We start from the raw sequence: 21,777 nt of genomic DNA, 5'->3' as shown, positions 1-21,777 counted from the left end.
TTTTGAATCCCTGGGTTTCACTTGAAGCCAGGCCAACCATAGCCTCTTCTTTAAAGTTGAGAATGGCATACTCATTGTTGTTGCTGTCTATGTAGATGACAAGCTAATACTCTCAAAGTGCCACACAACCATTGAGCACATCAAGGCTCAGCTCTTGCATGAGTACGAGATGAAAGATCTGGGAGAGGCATGTTGGATTTTAGGAATGGAGATACTTCATGACTGTGATAAAGGTATCATACAGCTCTCACAGAAGAGATATGTTGAGAGTATTCTCAAGTGCTTTGGAATGAGTGAGGGGCAAGCTGTCACAACCCCCATCAAGCCTAACCTAAAGCTCAAAAAACTAGAAATTCCAGAGGCTGACACCAAGTCATACCAAGGCACTCTTGGAGCCCTTATGTATGCAATGCTAGCAACAAGGCCTGACCTTGCCTTTACTGTAGGCATGTTGAGCTGTCATGCTGCATGCCCTGGGCATGAACACTCTACTGCGCTAAAGCATGTTTTTCACTATCTGCAATGCACCCCCAATGTCCATCTTACCTATAAGTGAGACTCAAATGCATGCATGATTGGGTATGTAGATGCAGATTGGGCAGCAGATATCAATGACCACCACTCTGTCACTGGCTATACTTTCATCCTTTCTGGTGGAGCTGTTAGCTGGTCATCAAAAAAGCAATCATCTGTTGCTCTCTCGAGTACAGAAGCTGAGTACATGGCCACATGCACTGCCATGAAGGAAGCTATCTGGATTTGTACCCTAGTCCTCAAACTCAAGACTGTGTCATCACACAAACCCACTCCCCTCCTCATTGACAATCAATCTGCTGTCTCACTGGCTTGAAATGTGATGTTCCATGACCACATGAAACATATTGTGATCTGTCATCACTTCATATGAGAGAAGGTGGATTCTGGAGAAGTAGTTGTCAACTATGTGTCTACCAATGACCAGGTGGCCAATGTGCTGACTAAGGGTGTGTCTAGGGAGAAGCATGTTCATTTCTCTGAAGCTATGGGTATTATTTTCTTTTAATTCCTTCTTGACTATACTCGTTGAAGGGGTGTGTTGGAGTTTATCACCTTTACCTTAGTTGTGGTTCACCAAGCACAGCATTACATAATCCAAAAGCGGACACTTAGCAGTTTATTTTTTTTACTGCACCTCAGCTTCAACCAACTTGAAGTCTGAGGAGGGACTCCTTCCATTCATTATATTGGAACACTTACTTACCTACCTACAGTATATTCCTCTCTATAGGTAGTTAGTTGTTTAGCTTCAACCAACTTGAAGTCTGAGTATATTCCTCTCTATAGACTTGACAATCCTGCAGCTCGTCATCCTCCAAAAGTCACAACTATCACTATATCACATTCACTACTACCAGTACTACTAGATAGTTATGAAGTTATCCAGTTAAGTATGTATCAAGAGAGGCCTTCTTTACAAGAAGTAATGTTTCCTGTCACACATGAGCTCTGAGATCTGAATATCTGAAGTTGTCTGGATAACTTGAGTGATGCACTCTCCAAAGTCAAGCTGCTCACAGAGTACTCTCCTCCATGGGTGCCCTCTTGGCCTGTCTAGCCTATCTTGTCATAACTCAAATAAAGAACAAGAGTTCCCACTTCAAAATCCCTATAAATGTTATTGATCATACACATTGTGAACTGATACCACTCCCAACTCTGTACAAATGTATTTAGTCCGAACAGAGTGGCAAAGAAGAAGCCACTTGCAAAAAATGCGAGGTATGCCCACTGTTCTAACTATCCATTCTGTAGAAATCTGTGTGTGCTCAGGTGACTCAGACATGTCAATTCAACCAGGTCAACCAAAGAATTCCACCTATACAGGGACAGATTGACAACTGAGACACAGGAGAAGTATTGCCTCAAGGCAGAGCGCCCATGAAGGATGGAATGTGCACAAAATCATCAGACCTGAGTGTCTGAAATTGAAATCATTGCACCCTGCAGGATTCCTCAGATGGGTAAAGATGTTTCCAGACCAGGACAGCTCCACATCCTGGAATACAGGTTTGCTTATAGCAACAAGTCTGTGTACCACGAGACATATGCCATGCTTAAAAGTTTGTGGTGCCTGTGTTATGTGCTCCATTTTCAAGGAACTCTGACAGTACATTCATTGTGTGGTTGAGCACAGTAGTGGTAGTGGAAAGGAGTCTCAGCAAACCCCTAGTGGCAGTGTATACCTGTGATACTTAAGACCAGATTCAAGAGTAACTTTGGGCAGGACTCACAATTTTGATCCAAAGACTATTCAACGAACCTCCTCTTATGGTAGTATGACCTACACAAAGGGCCAAAACCAGCAGAATGACACTGAAAAGTAAATGTAAGTGTGATGTAATGTTTCTGGTGAGGTTCATAGAATGCTAGCACACAAGGTTCAGAAACCAACATGTCTGCTGACATATAGCATGGGCACATTACCATAAAGTGAGGGCAGCAGGTATGCTGAAGTCTCTCATACCAAGAACCATAACCTGGGAACTCTTAGTGGGAAGCACAAGTATGGGCATAGGATTGTGGTGTACCAGCTCACCAAATAGTAATATAGGTAGCATCCCCCTTCTGTGATGATCCCAGGGCCATGATACTTTTGTTACCATTGAATGACTAGGATTATATCAATCATAAGCAATTTCATGGCAATGGGATATCAACACAATGTACTGCAACAGCTTGAATAATGTCACCTGCAGCAGTTTCAGACAATGATGCCCAAGTGAAGATGGTGCTGACCTTTCTGATCAAGAACCTGTGTCACACCCTGTTTACCAACCTCCCAAACATGCACTTTGCCCAAACTGGTCCCACTAATGATAGTGCCTCCCTGAAGTAAGAACAAAACAGCAACAGGATATACCCCATTGGGCTCTTCTGGGGATGGTTCACACCAACCAACATGGTGTGAGTCTCCGAGGCAATAAATGTAAACACCTGCATGCATTGTTCAAACAGCAAGGAGCTTGCATTTCCCATCAAGTGCCAAGCTTGCTCTGGAATGTTGATTATGACATGCCCCAAAAAGTGAGGCATCAAACTGGATACCTTACATTTGAGGTGACTGCAAGATTGGTTCAATGTGCCAAAGCTGAGTGTGAGTACACAAATCCCATGCACTGAGATATAGGTGAATTCATCAGCATCCACTGCAAAATTCACTTTCTCACATTACACCATGGTTAAGATATGCAGAAACGATCTTGTTGCCATTGTTGTAAAAGTGCAGTGACTGCAGCCAAAGTCTATCATCATCTCCTGCACAAAGAACATCTTCAGAAGGAGATAGTCATATGCTACCCAGAAAATTGCCTATGATACTTCATTTAGATAATAGTCATTAGTGCCAGTGAAGTGCACACACCTGTGGGTGTTTCTGCTGACACCAGTATTAATTGGCCCATACCCATGGCCAAGCATCGCAAATGAGAGTCATAATCTATGCAATGCACTTGGCCTTGGACACCAAACAAGATAGATCTGTGAGAGAGAGCTGTCTGTTTGTGAGACATGTGTGAGGAGAATATACACAGATCAGGCCTAACACCTACTTCACTGAAGTTCTTGAGCCACAATACTGCTCCATTTTTACACCCACAGAACAGGATAGCAGGGGCATTAGGATGCCACACAAGTGCAGTGATGGGACTTTCAAATGCTGGCACATATAAGAGCATGCTGTCTGACACTCTCCATATTATGAGTAGCTTGTCCTCCCTGCTGCTGGCCAAATATGACCCACATGATGAGAATGCCAGTACATTGATGGTATTGCTGTGACCATTCAGTAAGTCAAAGGTAAGTCGAAATGGTGACATGTTCAAATTGATCTTCTGGTAAGGAGTAGTGTTGACAGGTTGCAGGTTGTGTGGTCACTCCCCATTTCCTATGCTTAACAGCATTGCTCTGAAGATTGACTGACTAGTATTATGACAATTGGTACAAGAACAAAGTAGGACAGTCAAATAATCTATTGTGTGTTACACTGCACTCACATTTCTTTCCTCTTACAGACTTTCATACTTTGCATGTACAATACTCCATTGTCCTAGCAACAATGTTCTGCTGCCCACAGTCTATTGGCCCTTGCCTTAGACTCGCATTCTGTACATTTCCCCTTTCCCCTTTCTTGCTTGCTATATATGGTAGACCCCTGTCTACCCTGCATTGTACTATAGCTGGACATTGAGTCCATTCCCCTTCCTTCTGTGATCTGCTGGTGGCTCTGATCCATGCAGTCACATGACATGTTCACCCCTGGTGATCGTTTACACCTATACATCACATATGCAGTTAATCCTTGTTCACCCCCATTCCCTTCTGGTGCTGACTCAAGACAGGTTTACCCTGGTGTCCTCTTGCTTGTGCAGTTGGACTGCAGTTGGGTTCACCCTTGTGCCTTGCTGTGCATGACTTGCTGTTGCCCAGATAGGAATAGGTATGGACATTCACCCTGCTTTTGAATGTTTGGTTCACAGTACTCTACATATGTATATAAACCCACATGTATTGTACTGCTCCCTCATTTGAAATCTACTTTGCAACCACACTTACCTCTGTGTGCTGTACCCACAAGGACTCACCAGTACAACTTTGCTTGGCCAAGACTAGTGCTCCAATGCTAGTGAAGTTAAATTACATGCCCCACTCACACAGTCATGTGCTTGTGCTTCACTGCACTTGATTTGTGGCATGATACAAGTCATTGGCATAACAGAAGATTTCAAATCACCTGAACACATCAAAGCCCAGACTTCTTTTGGATACCTGTGCTCTGGAATCCTTGCTAGGCAAAATAGCCTGCAAAATGAGCACCTCCCACCACCTCTACAGGAACCACTGGTTTAATATCAGTGAGCTAGCCCCTAACCTTCGGCACCAACCTTCCACCTCATCAACATGTCTTCACACCACCAAGAAGAAGGAAGTAAGAGGCCTCCATCAGCAGCCTCTTCATTCAAACCTCCCATACCAACTCATAAAGGCAAAGAGGTTCTCCAAGCAATACCACTTATTTGTCACCCATTAGTGAATACTCCAAACCCTTGTAGAAGTCTTGAAGACCCACCAGTAAGGCCCAAACTTGGGCAAGTGGCAGAATTGACCTCACCAGTAAACTTTACTTCTTATTGAAACCTGGAGCCTATTGGCTCAGATATTGTTGAATCAAATATTCAAGGGCCAGCTGACAACTGGACCCCTTTACCATCTTCATCATCTTTGACAGACATCTATATTCCTGCCTCTAATGACCTGATGGCAGAAGAACTTGCTCAAGCTATGTCTGGTCTTAACCTCTGAGACCCCTTTGCCAGCCAGACTAGGGTAACCCCTGAAATGGCTGCCAAATTCTACAAATCCCTTTTCAGAAGAGATGTGGCATGGCCTAAGGGCCCCTCCCAAGGTCCCAAGGAGAAAGAACAGGGACATGGCTCTAGGGGAGGGGGATTGAAAGAAATTGGCCTCAACAAGCCCTTCTCATACTCTGGAGCTCACCAGGATTTTTCCACCTGGTTGAGCAGTGTCAAACTATACCTTGCCATGAATGATCATATCTACTATGAAGATCAGTCCAAGATCATGTTTGCCCTTTCCTACATGGGAAGTGGATCAGCCTGTACCTTCGCTGAGGCTTACATCAATAAAAATACAATGCAACTCAGAGACCTCAAAATCTTCGATGGCTGGGATGAGTTTGTTGCAAAACTCAAGGAAACCTTCCAGGTAGGGGACACTAAGTCCACAGCACTCATCTACCTTTCCATGATACATCAAGGAGACCATTCACTTGAAAAGTACATCACCAACTTCTGCAACTGCCTCAATAAAGCTCAGATCTCTACTGAAGACTTGACTGCAGCAGTCTTCTTTGGGAAAGGACTAAATGAAGAGGTCAACAAATGGATCCTCATGTCAGGTCCTAAACCCAACACTGTCAAGGATTGGATCCAAAGAGCTACAGCAGCATGCATGGCAATGGCCACTCTTAAGGTCTTCTCTGGAAAGGCTACTTTCCAAGACCACTCCTACTTATGGAAACAAGAACAAACTTCTCATGGATCAAAACCTTCTTCATCTCCAAAGATTCTGTACTGAGACCCTTACACCATGGATGTTGATTGGAAGTCAAACGTCTGATCACAGAGCAAAGCTGCTACTTGTTTTGGCTGTGGTAAGACAGGACACATTAAGCCAAAGTGTCCCTTGTCTGCAACAAACAGTAAGTCTTCCTTTGCCCAGAAATTCCAAACTTGCATCCTGGCAATGCTCAAGGAACTTGACAACATAGAAGAAGAAAGGCAAGAACTGCAAGAAGTAACAGATGATAATGGGGAGAATGATGAACCCACTTATTCATTACATTCCCCAAGGCCTGCATGGCGGCGTGGGAATCAGAAGGCAGATCGATGCCCAACTTGCGTAGAACGGTAGCGTCATGTGCTGAAACAGTTGTTTTTCTGTCCTTGAAGTCAACTTTCATCTTGTTTCTGGAAGTTGTGGTGCCAAAGGCTATGCAAGACAGGACGGCCATTACAGGCCAAACATCCGCAACGTAACGTTCGTACCTGCCAACGGTTCGTGACTCGTCGCCATGGAAAGCATCGGCAGGTAAGGTAAAGAAAAACGCGGATAAAGTCGAGAGAAGAGGTGGAATGAAAAACTGTTGTATGATTTGCGAATCCGTCGGAAAGGCATGGAGGATCTTAATGCGCATGGGTAAGGAGTCTGGGAAGACTACGGGAATGTTTGTCATTTCACCCGAAGCACTACACGCGGACATCTCACCAGAAAATATGTATACAAACAGACCCGGTCTCGAGAGAAGGTCGGACACGACATCCTCAATGTGACCGACAGCCAACGCGTTGTTCAAATGCTCGAAAGCATCTTCTAGCCCTTCTTTAGTTTGGAGATTACGGACAGAGAACTTGTCTAAGTCCAACGTTAGAGCCATTTCTTGGCACTTGAGTAACTCAGGTCGGTACTAGCGAAAGTGGGTCGAACTCCTGAATGGTTCAAGGAGTATCGCCTTCAAAGGGGAGTTTGCGGGCGGTTGATAACAGTTGCGCCCTCATAACCTATCAAGGGTCCTTACCAGTTCCGGGGTACCATCTTCCATAAGAGATTATATCCAAGAGGAGACCTGTGATTCTGTGAAATACTAATCATTTTGGGGGTCCTCCCTGCAATGCGTATCGAGTCTGGACTGGCCCATCTCTAAGTGACACGGACTTGCAGCTCGTAGGAACATGTTCGCGGACCACAGCCCGAGTCGTGGCGAGGTCTGCACAACGCTAACTTGCCCTGGTGTGTCTGGATAAACCGTATGAGGTACGCCAGGACCGTGACGAGTTGTGACTTGGTATTAGGTGTGCATCCTCCAACCTGGAAGGAGTCGTACGCCATGCGCATGGATTTCTGCCAGCACAGAACCTTCCATAGTCTTCGTTGGCGAGGATGGAAAGTACGTAACCTGAACTTAGATACAAGATCTAAAGTTGGTTTATGGGAACGAGGCACCTTCCGTCTTCGGAGTCCTCCGGTCAGGATGCAAAGTACATGATAGCTGAACTCATTCCGAGTCTGTTCTTAGTAGATACAAGAATTGATGTTGAGCGCTGGCGCGCTGTATCATCATTATCGTCTATGAACGCATACGACACTACACCAACACTCCACATAACCAGAGCGAAATAAAAATAATGTTCATCTTAAATCTCAACCGACCCGGAGTCCAATCAATGGTCATCCGTGATACGACATGGACTCGCGATCAACGCTCATCACACGTGCATATTCTAAAAGCAATCTGTAAAGAAAATCGCGGTCACAGTGTAAAAGAGATCGCAGAAAAAAATCCCAGGACTAACCTATACAGATATGCGCTCATATCTTCCTTTCTCCAGAATTGTTGGCTCCATTCCTTGCCTGCACCTGCAATTTTCGCTGCCAGCTCGTCGTGGTCGCGGAAAAAGGCGACGACATCGTATAGATCAGTGTAGGTGACCTGGATAGGAACATAATGCACCCATTCGGCAATGCGAGATGTGTACCTGCCAGTTGGTCGACGATCAGTTGTTGCAAAAACCCCATGGTTCATTCCTCCACCATACGCACCACTCAGGATACACGGACATCTTGAGTATGAGAGCGTTGCTGGTGACTAGCCTCTTGAAACGACCAGACCAGCCGTTGCCATCAACCTGACGATTGCGAGGTCAGTACGACCTCGGATGAAATACGAAGACGATTGGAGCTTACATCTAGTATGAACTTATACCTCCCTTCCTCTTTTCTTCCTTGCATCTTCCGGAATTCAAACATCTCTTCCATCAACTTACATGTCCCAGCATCTTCTTCGCACGCCATTGGTTTCCCTGAAAACGCTATATCCATCCACGCTGGATTGATTCTTCCCATCCGCAATTGTAAAGGTTCACCGACAGGGCTCGACGCGTCTGAAGGAACACGCAGAACACTGGTGCTCCCTTCAATCTCATTTGTCAACGTCACCAATCGCTGCCGGTGTGCATGTATCCAAAGTGTTTCGGGCGAGGCATACATACCCGTCGGACTTCCCCTCCAATCAAGTCTCTCATCAGCTTTTTCGGACCACGGTACATCACCGAGAACTTCGGAGTGGTCACCGGACGTCCATCCATAGGGTATTGGAGGACGGATGTCGTGATGAAGGAGTGTACCACAGTGAGAGAACAAAGGGACAAGCATCTGTTGTGGCAGCGGCCCTCGGCGATGTGAGAGGAACTGTCCATGAGAGACAAGGATCTCAGGATGATAACAAGGATGCATGGCAGCACGATGGGATACAATAAAAGATTTGGATGCTGACATATTAGATAGCACAGGGTTGGAATCGACAGATGGAAGCACTGGAGGATCGAGCCGCGCTGGAGAATTCGGAGGACATGCTTGTATCCAACCGTCCTTGGTGACAGGCAGTAAGTGACTCTGTTGGATTGCTGGAAAAACGTCGTCATCGTCGTCGAGTTCGAGTCATTCAAGTGCATCTCTGTGACAAACGGGAAATCAACTTACTGGTCCCGTGTCTAGCAGCAGTCAAAGCCATATCTCTGATCCTCCAATCTGTATGCATGCGAGGGTTATCGCGAGCAGACAATTGAATACGCATAGGCGGGAGATCGGCACCAAATTCCTCGGTTAAATTGATGATCGCCTCGATACGCTCACGCAAAGTACGATCACTTTCGTGAACAGTCAAGTTAGCGATCTCGAGCCCGAAGTTCGACAAGGTTTTCACAACGGTGAAGATATCGTCCTGCGTGCCCAACTCCTCCACCGATCTCGCGAGGTCCACCGGGTCAAGTCCCCAATACGGCTCGAGATCGTGATAAATCTCGTCGTACTCGTCCGGAAGTTGGACATTGTGCTCGACCACATACTCCCACCTGCGCAGAAAACCAAAGAATCATCAGCCCGAAGCTGATGACCATATATCCAACATTTTCTTACCACTTATCAAATCCCAGCGGAGGTGCGCGCTTGTACCGTTGTTTATACTCTATGACGGCCTCTGCCAGAGTCTTACTTGCACGTGCAAGCTTTGAATTCCACGATGCCTCCGCATTTTGCATAAGCTCAAAAATCGGGTGTGGGCCGTTGGGGTTGACAATTAGGAGGCCATCGCTTGTGTACGTGTGCTTCTCCAGAGAGAAAATGGGTCTGCTGTTGTGAGTAACTGGGGACGCATCATGGTCTTTCGGCGGAGAGAAATCGACGACGGAGAACACCTGCAAGTATGCATTTGACCCTCTGAGCAAGGTGGGGAATGCCGTGAGCAGAACGGTGACGGCGCAGCACACGACGGTCACAGTGTACTTTGCAAGTCGACCTCTCGTCCACTTGACCATATCGCTTGAAGTTTTCACAACTTGACATTGACAACGAACGACAGCTAGTGGGAAAATACGAACATTACAATCCCCAAGACGACAGGATCAATCCCCAGCTGTCCTATCGTATGAAATTGATTGAAGCGGAGTAGGGTAGAGTGGAGTTCCGGTGACCCGGAAAAATCAAAGAGGCGACATTCGAGAGAGCCGACTGATACACAACATCTCGCCAGCGTGGTTCTCAATGACAGTCGAAGTCCTCGCCATTCCGTATCATGCGGAGTCCCACCGTTTTCCTCTTTTGCGCCTCGATGGACACACGAACAGCATTAGCGAATTCGAGCGTGTGCAGGAATTGCCATCCACACTAAAATTCGAAATGACTTGACGGAGGTGCAACGCAACGACGACAATTTGGTCCACATCGCACTTCTGGCAAGGTCGAACAGGCAGGCGTGCTGAGTCACTCGGCAGGACCACGTAACGTATAATAACGCTGGGCGTCTGCGTGATGGAATGGACCTGGCCTCGACCTGTCAAGGCACTGTCTTGTTTCACCTTGATCATCCTTTTGACACCTTTTGACATGTAGTCACACTTCATTTTCCTCTTTGTATTTACATATGTCCCTGGCGTTGCTGTCTATCTCTCCGGTTCTGACCTCTTGTCTTTCTGCAGGTATGCCTCATCGTCGTACCAGGTTGTGACATTTTATCTTTCTTCGGCCTCTGTATGTTATGAACCCCATTCGGACGCACGACAGAAAGTTGCCCTGGCAGTCTGGCTAAATTCACAGATTATGCTCACTGCTCATGAACTTATATCCTTACAGGTGATCATCGTTGCCTACGGAACATCCAGAAATACACAACACCTATAACAACCCAATACATCAAATCAAAGTCTCGAAACCCAGTGACCGGGAAGTAAGAACGACGCAAAGTATTTATGCACGTCCCCCATGGCAGCAGCCGGTGCCACCATCCCAACATATCCATCCGGTCTCACAATCACAAAGGTAACCGACTTGGAACTGATGCCAAACCTCTCGTAGGCACCACCTCCCTTTCTCCCAGTGACATCGGTATCATCGAGCAAGACTCTGAAGGTAAACATACATATAAGTCTTACACTCCAGTGAAATTATCTTAGAACTCACTTGGACCAATGAGGCCGAAAAACCAGAGGAACACGCAGGTAATTAAACTTCTCTTTCTTACCCGCCACGATGGTTATGAGGTCAAACATGGGCGAAGTCTGACCACCCATTGAATATTTCTGCAAGAGCCCCGCGGGCAAACTCAACTCGTCAGCGAGCGCATTGATTTCCACGACTCTGGATTCCTCCTCAATGGATCCGAGAAAAACGAGAATCTTAAACCGGATATCCGCGGGTAACAAATCGTGAATATCCACCGGTCGCGCATCTGCTGCATGGACGAAGACCTGAGGGAGCATGCACTGCCCAACGACGAGATTCTCCGCACAATATTGATGTTTGGTATTGACGATCACAGAAGGACCATAGTGTATGCTTGTGCCACACACGAAACCACTAGCGGTCTCGATTGCCCTGTGAGAGAGGTACATAGGAATGTCGTCGGCTCAGGTAGCACTCTACAGGAGGTCAATTTACGCACTGGAGGACCTCTTCAGGGGATATGCCGTCTTCGTTATCCGAAGTCCTTGTCTTACTGGAGAACATGGCTGCATATTGTTTATCGAAGTCAATCAAGTCTATGGCGTACTTTCTCCTCTTTGACTCGTACTGCAAAGTCATGGTGAGCGGGAGGCCCGTGTATGCTAAGTAACTAATATACCTACAGTCCTCAAAATTGATGGACTTGCCCACCCTCTAAGGACCTGAACAGGAACAAGTTTCCACGCTGCAAAGCAATGATCAAGGCTGAGCGCTGATCCTTCACAGAGGTAACATGTATATGCACCAAGGTTGTGCATATTGCTCATGCTTCATCAGGAAATCTACAAAATACTAATTCTACAATTGAAATACTATTTACAACTCTTTCCAACTATTCTCACTTTTCTTACTCATCACACTATTTATTGAAGTCAAAAAGTCAAAAAAGTTACTAGATGATGGGCTAGTCTTTTGGCATCCCCTGGTGAATGGATGAGCCATACAAATAGTGTCCCATATATATTGGCTTGGCTGGGAAGCTATTGTCTATGGGGCTTATATATCAGTGGCCCATGCAATAAGGCTCAGCTGGACCTGCAGTGTTCCATTTGGAATGGTAGGAGCATATTTCAGTGTGCCATGCACATTGGCCTCAGCCCAAATAGGAGTGCCCATGTACTATGGAGGGCTTATAGTCCATTGTACCATGTCCTTGGGAGGGCCCAGATATTATGATCCCATAGGACAGGCTGGATGAATACTCCAGTGTTTCATGGTGTATGGGAGGCCCACGATATGGTGTCCTGTCTGTCTCAAATCAGCCCATGTATTATGATCACCAATCCATGTGGTCTGGCACATATGCCACAGTCTTGTGCACAACAAGCAAGCCAATCTCCCAGTGTGCTGTCTGACTGGATTCAGCTCAAGTTGAAGTGTTCCACCAATTATGGGCCAGCCATAGTTGATATTTGGGGGAGGTATATGGAAAATAACTTGGCTCAGGATGGCATATAATATCTATAGAACTACCTTTACATGGACCCCCTGTTGGATAAGTGTAGGTTATATGGAATGTCCCACTGGACCTGCAGGCATCAACCAAGTCTGGACATTCTGAGCTCTCATCCAATCCCCATGGGGTATCCCTATCCAATTGTGTATGTTGTCCCTCATGTAGTAGGCAAAGCAACATTGGTTCCCACACACAGAACTAACCCCATGTCGAAGAAGCCTGCCAGAAAATGCAACTACAGTGCCTGGGTTGTAAAGGAACTGAAGGCCAAGCATAGGGATATCCAATACACAGTCTTCATAATCACCAACTGTGACCAGCATGTCATACCAATCAGACTGTGAGTGTGGGTCCCAGTGAAAGGGTGTGGTCTGGTTAGAGATTATGGAGACATTAGTAAAAACCAATGGCCAGTGCTGCAAGGCATTATGCATATCTTGGTTATGCTGACTTGACCATGTGTCCAATGACTGCATGGCTTGCCTTCCAGCATCATACAGGCCTGGGTGCATAATTGAAAGTGCACTGGAGAGGATGGCAGCCAGGAGGTAAGACCACTTGGACCATTCATGACCAGCATCCATCTGTAGGTCAGTGGAAACTGATGGGGAAAAGTTCATGGTCTGAATGCCACTTGAGAGACATACCCTGAGGTAATATAGCCATACCATATGCCCCTGTTGGTGCCTGGCTGGGGAAAACTCCAGGCACCCTGGTGACTGTGAAGTGTGATTGAAATATTCAGCATTTTTCTGCCAGGAGCCACTTGTCATACTCTTGGACATTGTGTAGTGAAGGGGGTCCAGAGTGGCAAGCATGTGTGTCTGCAGGGATGCCTGAATAATATAGAGTGTAAAGGAAATGTTTGAACTGACTTGCAAATCATTGGTGATGGCACCAGGAGGGTACCACAATGCAATGGTATTGCCAGTACCACAGATTACTGTAGGTTCATCCACAAAGCTAGTGAGACTTGATGGATGCACTGCCAGGTGGCCTGCCTCTCAGGTTTCATCAACCCCCAATTCCATAGCTGAAAGGCGCTCAGGAAGCCAGATCAGATCAATGCTGCTTTGCTCTGCAATACAATTTACATTTGACTTTCCATTCAGCTGGGACATCAGCTTACTTCTATTATTGTATGCCACATGCATGCTGGCCACTATCTGATTCATAGCAACAATGCCATGTGTTGGAATGTAGAGTGGAGGATCTGGTTTGGGGGCATTTGGTCCTGGGAAGGTTTGACTGGAAAATTCCTGGCACATATAGTGTGTAATATCCTGGGTGGCACTGTGATTTATTGCCATTAAGAATGGAAGACGATATAGTGAGCATGGTGTTGATGATGGGTTATCTGGTAGCTGTAGTGTGTAGTATGGAACCATGGCTATGTATGCTGGTGTTTTCCAGACCATAGTGAAGCTGCCATGGTTACATGGCATTGGTAAATGACCATTCCAGCCTTCGAAAACAGGTGCCACCATGGTGGCATAGTACCTCCAGCTTCCACATATTATTCCAGCATGGTATGGGTACCAAGATAGAGGCAATAGATGGCAAGTTCTGCTATGGCTCCAGTGCTAGCTACACTTCCTACCACACTGGTTCCATTTCATGGTGTTCATGTTCCTTTATACACCATGCCAAAGCATTAGATGATGGACTGGGGCCTTTCAACCTAATTTTGTACTCCACAGCCATTGAGAAAACATGATGCAACCTTTTCTAGTACAGGTCTGGCAGTGCTGGTAATGCACAGATACAATGTTCTGCTATGGGTCTGGCACTAGCTACACTTCCTACCATGCCAGTCATATTTCAGCATGTGGACCTTTCATTATACACTGTCCACAAGCATTGGATGATAGCCTGGGGCCTTTCCAACTAATTGCCTATTCCACAGCCATTTAGAAAATGCAATGCTGCCTTTCCCAGTACTGGTCCAGTGGTGCTGGTAATGCATAGATACACTACAGGATCAACAATGGTCTTGTTCAGATTGATATCCAGCCACTTGGCCCATGATAACTGCTGTGCCAGGATAGGCCACTTGCTATTCTGGCCTCCCAGGATGTGATTATTGATGATCTCTTATCTTGCAGTCATCACATGTGTCAGCCACATTGCTATGTAATAACATTTGCACCCAATCCAACTCTACTCTGAATCACCATGGATGTCAGGACCACTAATCTATCCTACCTCTCCATGATAATCCAATACATAGGTGTCCAATTTAGATGGTTCACATATGCTTTGCAGCAGGCCAACAACCCAAGCAATCAACTGCCAGATGACTGGTATTGGCAGGTTCAGGTGGAAACAGTGAGTTTGTCAAAATGGATGCTGGTTCACTGTGTCATGCACTTTTCCACAGCATATATTGAAGCAGGCCCTGGCTACCTGCAACTCATATGGGACAATCATGAAGGTTCCATATGTTGCCAATGAACTGCTTTGGTGGATGGCCATACAAAATATGGGAGAGACTGCCCTGCTGGCACACATCATGGAGTTGAATGTGCTGCAGGTCAAAAGAGGAGAGGTGAGATGTAGGATCCACACTGGTCCTATGCCACATACCTGGTGGACAAGGGACCCTACCCATCTGGATGGGTATGATTGTTGGTCATTGGAGGAAGTTTTGCAGGAGGCCAAGGAATTCTTTGTTGGGGTTGAGGTGCATGGTGGTCATTTTTTGATCATTCCATTGAATCCATCTGTGCCATAGGAAGGAAAAGACAGTCTCCCACTGCTGTGTGACATGGACTGGATGCCATCAGACAGCATTGGCCAGTTGATTGAAAGCTGTGATGAGATGATCCATCAGGAGGAGGAGGAGATTTGCTGTAGGGAATAGGTACTCCCTACTAAGGGGATTTAGTTATTTTATCTTTTCTACTGTATTTTTGCTTTGATTTACATTAGTGATACTTAGCCTACCTGTGTGGCGCATTTTTGGTAGCTTAGTCAGCATTTTTGCCCACTAGTGTGGGTCTAGAGTACACAAAAAAAAAAAAAGAAGAACCAGACTGTGAGACAGTGAGAAGTAAAAGACTCCAAGTGAAAGACTGCAACAAGCCCTCATTGAGGCACCCCGAGATGACCTCCAGATGACATTATTCACTCATTTCCCCACTCCATTCATTCTGACCAACTCCAGTCACTCCTTCACCCTCTTTTCTCAATTCCAAGCTCAGAACCCCTCTGGGTCAAACTGGACCCAATTCTATCAAGCCCTAGGAGTCCCCTGCACTCCCTAGCATCGCTTTATACCTAACTTACATCACCAGCTCCATGGTGTGATGGAATTCTGCAGTGAATGGCTCACCCTTTTTGACAGGCTTGGACAAGTACAGGACCAGCTTGAGGACTTCTGAGTCAATTCAGTTACCTGGCCAGGAGCCACCAATAAGTAGGGTGCTGTCCTCATTACACATCTCATTAGAATCTTGATATGTAATTTCCCCAGTTTCATACTATCTAGAGATATATGCACATTACTCTTCCAATTCATCTCTTGAAGTACATCCTAGTGTTCTGGCTAAATCCTGATACATCTGGGACTGCCTAGCCATATAACATGTGAAGCCAGTATTGCCCACTGCTAATGCCTCCATATGCTGGCCACTCCAGAATTTCTCCTTGTGTAAGAAGAATTTCTGTGTCCACCCAGTCTCCAGTGTGAGTAACTCTAGCTCAACTGCAAAAGCCCCACACTCATCTATCCAATCCTCATAGTCCTTGTCTCCCTCCTCATCTTCTTCTGCTCTTGGCCTCCTCAAAAGTCCATCTGGTGCTGTGTGCTTGTGTGCTGGAACATGTATGAGCTTGAAGTTGAATAGGAGAATTATGGTGATCCAATGATTTATGATCACATTAGGCTGTAGGTCAGGATTGTTAATCATCCCTTTGATGTACTGCACATCCACCTCAACAACTAAATTCTGCACACTGAAGATATGAAGTCAGATGTTGTGCAAGGCATGGAAAAGCCCAAATAGTTCTAGCTTAGCTTGGCTGTAGCAGTGTTCGCAATCACTGAGAGTTATTGAGCTGAACCTAGCAGGGTAGCATTTGCCATCTTCCCACTCCTGCATGAGGAGGTACCCAACAGTGATGTTAGAAGTGTTGACTACTAAGATGACTTTCCTTTTGGAATTATAGTTGATAGTTCGCAATGCAGGGGACAAGACGATTGCCCAGCAGAGGTACTCCATGGCTTCCCTATGTTCATTATGGAATTTGAAGGGGACATCCTTCTTGGTCAGCTCAACAAGGGGACAGGCATGTTTGGTGAAGTCTTTGATGAAGATCCTGCAGTATGAGCAGAGACCTAAAAATCCACATACTTCAGTAATGTTTGTGCAATAAGGCCAATCTTTAATCTTCTGGACTTTAGTTTTGTCCAGAATTCTACCCTCAAATGACACCTTGTGCCCAACCACTATGATAGATGGTGCAGTGATGATGCATTTCTTTGCTGACATGGTGGCTCCTGCATGATGCAGATGGTGTAAGACTTGGTTGACATTCTGCAGGTGCTCCCAGATGAAGTGTCTAATCCTGGAATTCTGTGGAATTGTTTTGTAGGTCCTGTCAGGATATTGGTAGTGAGATTTGGGGCCTTTAATAGGACAGTCATTGATAAATGGAATGGTGACTTCCAGAATTTCATCCTTCAAAATCCAACAGATGTCTCCATGGAAAATTTGGACAGCATTCATTTAGCCCATAGGAAGTTTGGTGAGTCAAAGGGTGCCAATAGGAGTTTGGAAGGTAGTGAGGTCATGGAAATCATTGTGTATGGTGTGATGATCATATCTGACCATATGATCTAAAATTCCATAGACTGAATGGCAAGTGAAGGCTTCAGTGATTGAATCAATGAAGGGGGGAATGGCTGAGTCCTGGATAGCAACAGCATTTAGAGCTTGTAAGTCATGTACAAGGTGCAGGGATTTCTTGTCCTTCTTAACTATGCAGAACCATTTTGAGCACATAGGACAAAGTAGATGGTTCATAAACCCCTGTGGAAATCTTTTCTTTGATGATGTTAACAACTTCATGGAATATAGCAGGAGGAATGGGATTATTTCGCTTGATCCAAGGCTTGTGAGCTAGCATAGGTATCTTCAGGGGTGGGAACATGTCCTCTTGAAAAGTCCCTCTATTCCAAAGCATCCCAAGCAAAGGCATCCTCTTGCTCCCTGACCAACCATCATACTAGGTCTAATTCTGTAGGCCAAAGGAACCTTGCCAGGTCCAGATTGAGCTCATCAGCTCTTTCTTGAGTAAACCTGGAACCTGGCATGAGTGGCAGGGGATGAGTAGGTAAAACAGGCAGATCTGTGAGTGGGTCTTCGGCCTCCCAACACTCTACCTGGAATTCTGCTGGCATCAACATTGGTACTGGCCTCACCTTCCTTGCTACAGGTTTGTACTTTAAGACATGATAAACAGGATTGAACTGATAAGTAGAGCATAAGGCAGAGATTGTCAGTGGAGAAATGGTAGTAGCAGTCAAAATCAAGAAAGGATTGGTTGGAGAAATGGAACTAGTGATGGGGGGTGTACTGTTGCCTCATAAATTGTAGATAAACACCACAGTGGGATTTATAGCAGCATCTGTGGGCAAAAATGGGGTAGACTTCAAAGGGTATAAAGGCAGATCAGAAACATAAAGTGAACACATGGAGAAAGTGCAATCCTGGTCTCCTTGCAGATCATATGAGTCCTCAACTGATATTAAAAACCCTGTTCAGGTGGATTCATGTGGCGATGCATTTGTTTTCACATGAAGAAGTCTTCTTCATCTTCAGAATTTACAAAATGTGGAAGGGGTTACAGTCTGCTGTGAGGTCATGTCAGAATTAAAACTTGTTTCCTGGAATTAGGGTCACAGATTTCTAGAGACCTGTTCTCCATCAGGGAAATCATGAAGAATGCTGGAGAGTAGGCAGAAGAAGGGATGACCAAGTTATAAGTCAAAAGGCATGTGATCAACAACTTGGATTTGTAGATGGGCCTCAATGTTTTGTATGTGCAAGGTGGCATTCTCTATGACCCAAAGGGTGCTTTCTTTGGATTGGTTAGTGGCCTCAAGAGTCATAGTCATGTCAGTATGGAGGGGGACCTCTAAGGCACCATTCAACCTGTGAATGTGAAGTCCAAGTTTTTGACTTCAGCTTTGGTGAAGAGGTTCACATGATGTGAACTAGCACATGCATCCACCTGAGGTACACAACCATTGTCACCCAGTTACTGTGATCATTGAAATGTCTGGCTCAACTATGGGATCAACCTGCTCATTGCACTCACATGGCCTTAAAATCAATCCTCTAGACCTGCAGAACCCCCTGCCTCCCCCCAGGACTTGCAAGAAAGCTGCAGTATGGACAACAGAGGAGGAAGGTGCATTACTGGATTTCTTGGCCTCTCATCTTTCACAGTTTTTTTTTTTGCCTTGCTAACAATTATCCAGCTCAAAAAATCCTACTATGCCATTCGCCAATATTAAATCAGTGGCCTCTGGCATTGCTTATGATGATTAGCACAGTGCAATGGTCTCACTGGACAATGCTGATCTTTGGGATCAGTATGTAAAGGTAATGTAGTTTTTTTCTTGTCAGATCATCCACTAACATCTAGTCAGGCACACAAAGATGCAAAGCCATTTTGCAATTCTGGGTTCCCCCACTTCACCAGTGTAGAGCTCCTTCTCACCTTGCATGGCCAAGGTTGGTTTATCTACTGGCCACATGCCACTACTGTGCCTTCTACAACCATGACCTCTGCCTTCAATACTCCTGCCTCTACCACACCCCCCACCACTTTGACTATTCCTACCCCCCCCTCCCTCCCTCTCCCTCCTTGACATGATGCATGCTTCTCAATGCTCACTGTTGCAAGGACACACAGTCTGTGGATCCAAACTTCATCCCCCCTTCTGCACCATCAAGTTTTTTGTTGCATGTGTCAGCTGGGTCATCATTGTCATCAGCCATCACCAGCATCAGTCATGGAAAAAGGAAAGCCAAGTCCATTGCAATGTCTGAAGGTGGATTGAAGTGCCTCTCAGCCGCTGTTGGCCAAAGCATGGGCTGAAGAAGATTGCAGTTCATTCATCACCTGCCATCACCTCCAGGCTCAATAACTTCATGCACTGCAATTGCACTGCCCCATTGCCCCCACCACCCATTACCAATCCCCTTGTCAATGCTGCCATGGACTACATCAACAACATGCCACAGCTCTTGACAGACGATCTGATTAACATCAGTGACTACTTCCTCAGTGCATCCCCAGATGAAGTGAATATTTTCCTCAAGAATCAGGAGCTGGTGAAGCAGATTTGGGTGCAGCTGTCAGCTGATGAAGTACCAGGATGGGCAGAGATAGGTGTTTGTTTGTTTTGTTTACAATATACAAATGTACCCCCCCCCCCCCTTTATACAAATATGTACATAATAAAATGTACATGACTATGACTAGCTTCCTTTTGACAATGGAAGTTATTTTTCTACATGAGTGTGAAACAATTGTAAGAACATATACTTGTACACCATGAAATCTGAATGTTCAGGCTCAGAGAAGGCCCCTAATTGTAAGCTGGTGCTGATAGTCAATCCACATCTCTCTGCAATGTTGTCACACCTATTATCAGCCCTTCTCCTCTCTGCAGCATCTGCTGGTCCATCACCAAGGCTTCCAATACCATCACCCTCTCCTATGTCCATGGCAAGTTCAGGGTCAAAGAACTCTTCTGGATCATAGCACCATATGAAATTGTGGAGGGCACAGAGAGCAACAGGTACTTGAGTTTGGGTGTGGATGCTATATTCAGGGGGAATTTGAAGAACCCTCCATATGCATTTTATAACACCAAATATCCATTCAATGGCATTTCTAAGTCCAGCATGGTGAAGGTTGAATAACTCCTCTTGGTTTTGAGGTCTATAAAATAGAAGTTACAGGTACACTGAGCAGGATGGAATAGCAACTTACCTTAATCCAGCCTGGCACCATTCTTTCAGATGGTAACAAACACCTCAATAGGGAACCAGAAGTGCATCACAAGTCCCAAACCCTGCATCTGCAAGAAGGTACTTCCCAGGTGGCATGTGCAAGTCATTCCAGCATGCATCATGCCACCTGGTTGCATCTGCAGTTGACCCATTGCAGTTGACCCATCAAAGCCAGTGAGGGCATATGTGAAGAGGTCAAAATCACAGATGAAGAGACAGTTTTGAGATAGGTAGCCCTTCTGGTTCCTCATGTAAGGCTGGTCCTCAGCAGCAGTGAATGCTCAAATATGAGTGCCATCAACTGCACCAATACAGTCCTGGAAAAATTGGAAACATGGGTCACTAGTAATCATAGTTGATATGGGAGTGTTGTTGGTGCAGAATTGCACTTGGGATAGCATAGAATTGTCCCCCAGAAAAAGAAAGCCAACATTGCTTTGAAATATCTAAAAAATTGTGAGAAGAATATCAGACAGTCCAATGAACTCCCTACCTAGTGATGGTCCCTGGTGAGTGTTGGAACCTCTCAGCAACATGCTGGGATGACAACCCAGTAACACAGGTGTAGAGGAATATACCAAGTTGTTCCTCCACAGAAATTCCATTGTGAGAAGGCACAAAAACCATGATGGGTGAGCACCTGCATCAGGTGATCAAAAACCCCATGGCTGACACCAAGGCAAGTCTGTATCCTGTTGGATGACCATTCAGGAGCTCTAGCATCCACCCCTCACCAGTCAGGATTGAGGTATGGTAGGGGATTGGTTCTGAGTCAGAATGAAAAAGGAGGTCATAGAGGCATAGCACCTGGATCATCACTGCTACTACAAGTGCAGCAAGATGGCAATGATGATGGTGCTGGAGCTGCTGTGCTTCAAGATCCATAGCAGAGTTGTTTGATCTGTTATCACAATGTTATCTATTGAACTACAAGTTGTGTTGTTGTCTTATATAATCATCACATGACTACATTACTGAAGCAGAAGCCCAAAACTTGGACTTTGCATGCATGCAGGCATGCACAGTTTATATAATCATCACATGACTACATTGCTAAAGTTGAAGTCAAAAACTTCAACTTCAACTTTGGAGGGTGAATGGCACCTTAGTATTCCATGGATTTCTCAAGATGGAACTGTCAATCACCAACTAGCAATGTATACATTCAGATAGCTACAGGTA

The 21,777-nt window shown here is 45.5% G+C and overlaps 5 protein-coding genes across 5 annotated transcripts; 1 reads left to right on the top strand and 4 right to left on the bottom strand.

The window, feature by feature from the left end:
• Nucleotides 1-3,362: 3,362 nt before the first annotated feature.
• F5J12DRAFT_728836 (WD40-repeat-containing domain protein) lies at nucleotides 3,363-3,854 on the bottom strand (the record flags this gene model as incomplete). Its single annotated transcript, XM_051741915.1, has 2 exons — nucleotides 3,363-3,516; nucleotides 3,568-3,854. The coding sequence occupies 2 exons, from the start codon at nucleotides 3,852-3,854 to the stop codon at nucleotides 3,363-3,365; spliced, it is 441 nt and encodes a 146-aa protein (XP_051594472.1).
• Nucleotides 3,855-6,228: 2,374 nt separating this feature from the next.
• On the bottom strand, nucleotides 6,229-6,920 carry F5J12DRAFT_577927 (uncharacterized protein). Its single transcript, XM_051740142.1, has 2 exons — nucleotides 6,823-6,920; nucleotides 6,229-6,771 (listed from the first exon to the last, which is right to left on the bottom strand). Exon 2 carries the CDS (start codon nucleotides 6,749-6,751, stop codon nucleotides 6,305-6,307), a length of 447 nt encoding a protein of 148 aa, XP_051594471.1. The 5' UTR covers nucleotides 6,752-6,771; nucleotides 6,823-6,920; the 3' UTR covers nucleotides 6,229-6,304.
• An 838-nt stretch (nucleotides 6,921-7,758) lies between these two features.
• Nucleotides 7,759-10,053, bottom strand: F5J12DRAFT_577837 (glycosyl transferase family 90-domain-containing protein). Its single transcript, XM_051740141.1, has 6 exons — nucleotides 9,529-10,053; nucleotides 9,094-9,464; nucleotides 8,299-9,017; nucleotides 8,155-8,240; nucleotides 7,908-8,090; nucleotides 7,759-7,846 (listed from the first exon to the last, which is right to left on the bottom strand). Exons 1-6 carry the CDS (start codon nucleotides 9,924-9,926, stop codon nucleotides 7,783-7,785), a joined length of 1,821 nt encoding a protein of 606 aa, XP_051594470.1. The 5' UTR covers nucleotides 9,927-10,053; the 3' UTR covers nucleotides 7,759-7,782.
• Nucleotides 10,054-10,832: 779 nt separating this feature from the next.
• On the bottom strand, nucleotides 10,833-11,795 carry F5J12DRAFT_688961 (thioredoxin-like protein; the record flags this gene model as incomplete). The annotated part of the gene is made up of 4 exons (XM_051740358.1): nucleotides 10,833-11,010; nucleotides 11,068-11,481; nucleotides 11,549-11,676; nucleotides 11,733-11,795. Coding segments are annotated over 4 exons (783 nt in total), but the record flags the coding sequence as incomplete, so codon positions are not given.
• Nucleotides 11,796-14,740: 2,945 nt separating this feature from the next.
• F5J12DRAFT_787246 (uncharacterized protein) lies at nucleotides 14,741-15,428 on the top strand (the record flags this gene model as incomplete). Its single annotated transcript, XM_051743607.1, has 3 exons — nucleotides 14,741-14,893; nucleotides 14,946-15,113; nucleotides 15,300-15,428. 3 exons carry the CDS (start codon nucleotides 14,741-14,743, stop codon nucleotides 15,426-15,428), a joined length of 450 nt encoding a protein of 149 aa, XP_051594468.1.
• Between the last annotated feature and the right edge of the window lie 6,349 nt (nucleotides 15,429-21,777).

The sequence above is a fragment of the Pisolithus orientalis genome, assembly GCF_024613125.1.
Source record: "Pisolithus orientalis strain OTSU chromosome Unknown F5J12scaffold_95, whole genome shotgun sequence".
NCBI classification, from domain to species: Eukaryota; Fungi; Basidiomycota; class Agaricomycetes; order Boletales; family Pisolithaceae; genus Pisolithus; species Pisolithus orientalis.
Note: the sequence above shows the minus strand (reverse complement) of the source record. Positions and strands in the feature narration are given on the sequence as shown.

Excerpts from the sequence above, each read along its gene's own strand:
- F5J12DRAFT_577927 (XM_051740142.1), bottom strand. The coding sequence starts at position 6,751 with ATGCGCATTAAGATCCTCCATGCCTTTCCGACGGATTCGCAAATCATA.
- F5J12DRAFT_577837 (XM_051740141.1), bottom strand. The coding sequence starts at position 9,926 with ATGGTCAAGTGGACGAGAGGTCGACTTGCAAAGTACACTGTGACCGTC. Across the intron at positions 9,018-9,093 it reads TGCTGCTAGACACGGGACCA|CAATCCAACAGAGTCACTTA; the intron begins GTAAGTTGATTT and ends ACGTTTTTCCAG. Across the intron at positions 8,091-8,154 it reads ATGTCCGTGTATCCTGAGTG|GTACACATCTCGCATTGCCG; the intron begins GTGCGTATGGTG and ends ACCAACTGGCAG.